Source organism: Lycium ferocissimum, chromosome 7 (assembly GCF_029784015.1).
Source record: "Lycium ferocissimum isolate CSIRO_LF1 chromosome 7, AGI_CSIRO_Lferr_CH_V1, whole genome shotgun sequence".
In the NCBI taxonomy this organism is placed as follows: domain Eukaryota; kingdom Viridiplantae; phylum Streptophyta; class Magnoliopsida; order Solanales; family Solanaceae; genus Lycium; species Lycium ferocissimum.
The window spans coordinates 21,517,500-21,522,242 of NC_081348.1; the positions used below are offsets into that span (position 1 = coordinate 21,517,500).

Consider the following 4,743-nt stretch of genomic DNA (forward strand, 5'->3'; position numbering starts at 1 on the left):
AATGCATGGAAGAAGAGAAACGTGTAAGGAAAGGGAATATTATTTTGCGAAAAGAAGGTAAAAAATATCTTAATTACTCATTTAATACCATATAAAATAATTTTTTTTTTTTCATGCTCATGTATTTTGTCATACATGCGAAAACATACACAAATCAGATTTTTAGCTACGAATGATAATATTAAAAGGGTAGCTAAAATGGTAGGAAGCTTTAAAAAAATTTTACCTTTTGTTGCCAGGTAACCAACCTTGGTGTTTGGCACCAGCTTTGGTGTTAGGCTAGATTTATAAGCGGGGTCAAATCAGCTTTACTTTCTTGCCAGGTAACCAACATTAAAGGTTTCTATCTAAATTGACATACGATATACACCAATTTCATTTATAAACACAAAATCACCACAGCTCATATGATCGGGACACAACATATATAGCTGCACTCGTTGATCTCTCGATGTACGGGAGATAAGATTTATGGTTTGTTTAGCCAAGTTTCTGGCAAGGCAAAATATATTTTTCTAATTTAAAAATATTGATTTTAGAGAATTGAGATGAAGATGTGATTTTCAAAAGCTGAAAATACAGGTTTTCTCAAAAGCATTTTTTGGAACATTGATCGCACAAATTGCTGCTATAGTATTAATAATCTTTTTTCCAAATTAATTAGCCAAATTGAAACTTTTTAAAATTACTTTTTTGACAAAAACTTCTGATAAAAATCACTTTAAGTAAACAGGTTTGGAAGTTTGGCAAATAAATTATTGATGCCCCTTAACTCTGCTCTTTCTACTAAATACTAATGATTCTTCCAAAATAAGGGGAAATGAGTCAATTTTGCCTAGAACTTTTTGAAACGAGGCAATTTTGTTAATGATACGTGGTGTACACCATTATCAGTTTTAGTTTGAATTAACTTTCTGTTTTAATAAGTTTAAGCACTAGATTATTCCACATTGTATTTGGAATTGGGCAGAAAAATTGCGGTAGACAAAATTAATGATATTTGTGATTTTTTTTTTTTTTTTTTTTAAAACTGCTAGACATCAAGGATATATAGGGGAACAATGACATCATCATAATCAAATTGATCATGAACTTTTTAGTAAAGGGTGAATATCCTCAACGATCAACAATTTTTTTGCTAAAGAAAGAATTAGGTAATACAACATTAAAGGAAATATACAACAAATACAAATCAGTTGCTCAATTACACGTTTCATTTTGAGCAACAATTATTATGTTCATGCTACTTATAAATTGACAATTCAAATCAGTATATATGAAAGTACACAACAAAGAGATATAAAATAAAAATCAAATCAAAGACCAGAAGAGAATGGCACGTTGGTGGCTGGCAACCAAGAATTTCCGGCAATGAAATTAGCAGGGGTGAATTTAGATGCCTCGGCAGCACTAGTAATAACCCGATAACCGCCCCATTTAACCCGATTTGCAGTCGATGAACCCGGACCCGTGTTCAAGTACTCTCCATAGTACAATGTGCTCAGCGCGAAGTTACCGCTCCATGGCATCCATCCTTCTGGATTCATCAATCCATCAAGAAATGTTTTTATCACAACAGTTCTTGAATATTGTCTCCATGGCCTTCCTAAATAGGTCTTCACTGAGTTTTTAGAAGCCTTTAAATCAGAAGCTGCTGTGATTCTACAATTGTGAATTGAAATTCCAGTGTTTTGGTTGGGGTCAGTTCGGCCTTGTGCTGTAACAGTGTTGGTCTTGTTCGGAGGGTCTCTAGCGAAAATGTTGCAATTTTGCAACACAACGGCTGCGTTACCAACTATGAAATCGACTGTACCATAAATATCGCATTTGCTGTAAAATTGCCTATCAGAGTGGACGTAAAGAGTGTCTTGGTACCCTTCAAAGCTACATTGGTAGAATACTGAAAGATCAGAGCCAGATCGAAGGGCTACTGCTTGTTGGTTTTGGGGCCCAGCAGTGTTCCTAAATGTTATGCCTCGAGCAATAAATCCATCACCGACAACAGCTGACATTGAGAAATAAAACAAGACACAATATTAGCATATGCTGGACATGTTGACGAAATTATCCATACAAGTTCTATTAGTCCTAGTACTAGTTAATATTTCTCTTTTTGTAAGGTACGAACCGATGATAATATATAGTTGACTGTCAAATCATACTTCTTCTAAGGTCTAATACTTAGGGCGGCTGAACTATATATGGAGGGTTTCAAAGGTGCGAGTGGCATTAATCATCCGTTGGTTAGAGTTTGTCCACATATAGCATCTAAGATTTTAAGTAACATTTTAGTTTGCACTTGTCAAATAGTACAACTCATTTTGTTGGGAAAAAAAAAGAAAGAAAAAGTTAAAAATACTCATGTCTTGATCATCATACTCTCTCTTTCCCAAAAAGATTGTCCTCCTTTCCTTTTTAGTCTGTCCCAAAAAGATTATCCCCTTTTTATATTTAGAAACAATTTAACTTTATAAGATGATTTACAATCACACAAATATCTAAGGCTTGTTTTGGACCACACATTTCAAAAGTCTTCCTTTATTTTTTAAACATTGTGTCAAGCAAAAGAGGACAATCTTTTTGTGACGAAGGGAGTATTTAACAACAATATATATGTGATTTAAATTTTTTATTACTAATTGATATGAGATGCACACGCGGCGCACGAGATGCACGCGCGGCACACGAGATGCACGTGTGGCGCACGGAGAAGCTAGTTTTGTTGTATATACTTGAGACCTCTTATTAAGATTTAACTTTAGATCACTAATTCCATTGAGCCGTCCCAAAGATAAAACAAAGAATTTAATTATATTCAACAGTTTTTGGTTTATACTTACCAACTGTGGCTGATTTAAAGGTGGTGGATCCTCCTCCAACACTTTTGCTTCCTGTGATAATTGTCTTTCCCATGCCATCTCCAATCAACATTACATTCTTCACCTTTGATCCTATCTCCACATTTTCACTGTAAATCCCTGCCTTCACATATATCACAAATCTTCCACTTCCTTTCCTCTGGCCTGCAGCAGCAACAGCTTCTTTCACGGTCTTGAAATTCCCTGAACCATCTTTAGCCACCACTATATTCGCCTGAGAAGCTGGTGATGGTGATTGCAAAAGTTTCCTATCGCCAGGCGCAACCCATGTTGGAAATCCATCTACTTGAGTCGCAGTAGGCTCGGTATAGTAACCATGGTTCAAAGACAAAGTGTTACTAATTAAAGCTGTTACATTATTTGACATCAAAGGCATCACATAATCCGTGACCCCGAGTTCTTCGAAACCGGCTCTACATGTTTCGAGATCTGTCAAGGCTGTACTTAGCCATGTTTGAGCATCAGCAGCTGTGCATTTAGCTTTTGGATCAACTGTTGTTTTGATTTTTTGGATTGTGTGTTCATAGAGTTCAATACAATCGGCCCATGCCGATTTTTCGCGCTCGTTACGGCATTTTGAACCTAGTGAATATGAGTTCGTTTGGGCACGTAACGCACGGTCTAGGGCCAATTCTAGTGACACTTTTAGAAAATCGGATTTTTTGTTGATGGGAGTTAAATATTTGGGATTTTGTGACAAGAAGTACTCGCAAGGCTGTGGATGAGGTGTTTGGATGCACCAAGATTTTATGGCTGCCTTAGAATAACCATTGGTGGATGGGAAAAAGAAAGAGAACACAAATAGAAGTGGGAAAAGCAATGAATATTGGCCATTGTTACGGATGTTATGAGGAGTTTATAGCATGTTTTTTTGAGGGACAAGTTGTGTTATATTTTGCTGCCTTTGGCTTCTTTATATAGATACAAGAGGTACAAGGGAATGTCAACAACTAAGGTGATAGGACGCACCATTTCTTTTTTCTTCATTCCGGATTAAGGCATGAATCGTCAGAACAATACTTGTGGCTACCTGTTAGATTTTGGAATCAGGAGAAAATAATACTATAATTTTAAAAAATAATTAAAATAGAAAAGATTCTGTGGGTAATGTGTATTTGTTGACGACAAGGGAATTAAGATGAAACGTGATTAACATAAAATCAAAAACAGGAAGCTAGAAACGCGCTTCAAACGTATTCCAGTACTATCTTATATTTGAGTTTAATTTAGGTACATTAAATTAAAACGAATACAATCAGATATATAACTCTGTGTAATAAGTCTATTACAATTATATAATATATTTAAAAAAAATATATATAACAAGCTAAAGTACTTGATATAAAACTTAATTAATTATACCATCGATGTATATATATTAATTAATTGAATAATGATGCAGTGCAATCACAAAGAAAACGCATATGACCATAATATTTTTGGGCAGCTTAAATTCTAGGATTTCAGAACATTTTCTCGTTTATAACCTCGTATCATATATTTATTTCTCTATTCTTAATTTCTTCTTACAGTAGATAAGGTGCTCCACGAACTTGCCATTCATTGGAACAGATTAACTTGTATTGAAAGATAGATAACAACTTACAATCACTGAAAGTTGTGGAAAAGCTTAAAAAAAAAAAGAATGGTTCCGGACTATACAAGCTAAGAAATTAAAAGACAACTTCATCAATGATCCTCTTTGGCAGCATCTCTTCAACTTATATAGATAGGTATTAGGGTGGAGAGCTCCTGGCAACATTACTTGGTGCTAACGGTACTGGTACAGGTGGTCCTTGCTTGGCATTTGGGACCACATATTTGTTCAAGTATTTAGGAGGCTGTTTGTCCCTGTTGCTGCGGC

At 35.2% G+C, this 4,743-nt stretch overlaps 1 protein-coding gene across 1 annotated transcript; it reads right to left on the reverse strand.

The window, feature by feature from the left end:
- Nucleotides 1-1,177: 1,177 nt before the first annotated feature.
- On the reverse strand, nucleotides 1,178-3,723 carry LOC132062016 (pectinesterase 2-like; the record flags this gene model as incomplete). Its single annotated transcript, XM_059454674.1, has 2 exons — nucleotides 1,178-2,005; nucleotides 2,841-3,723. Coding segments are annotated over 2 exons (1,572 nt in total), but the record flags the coding sequence as incomplete, so codon positions are not given.
- Nucleotides 3,724-4,743: the final 1,020 nt, after the last annotated feature.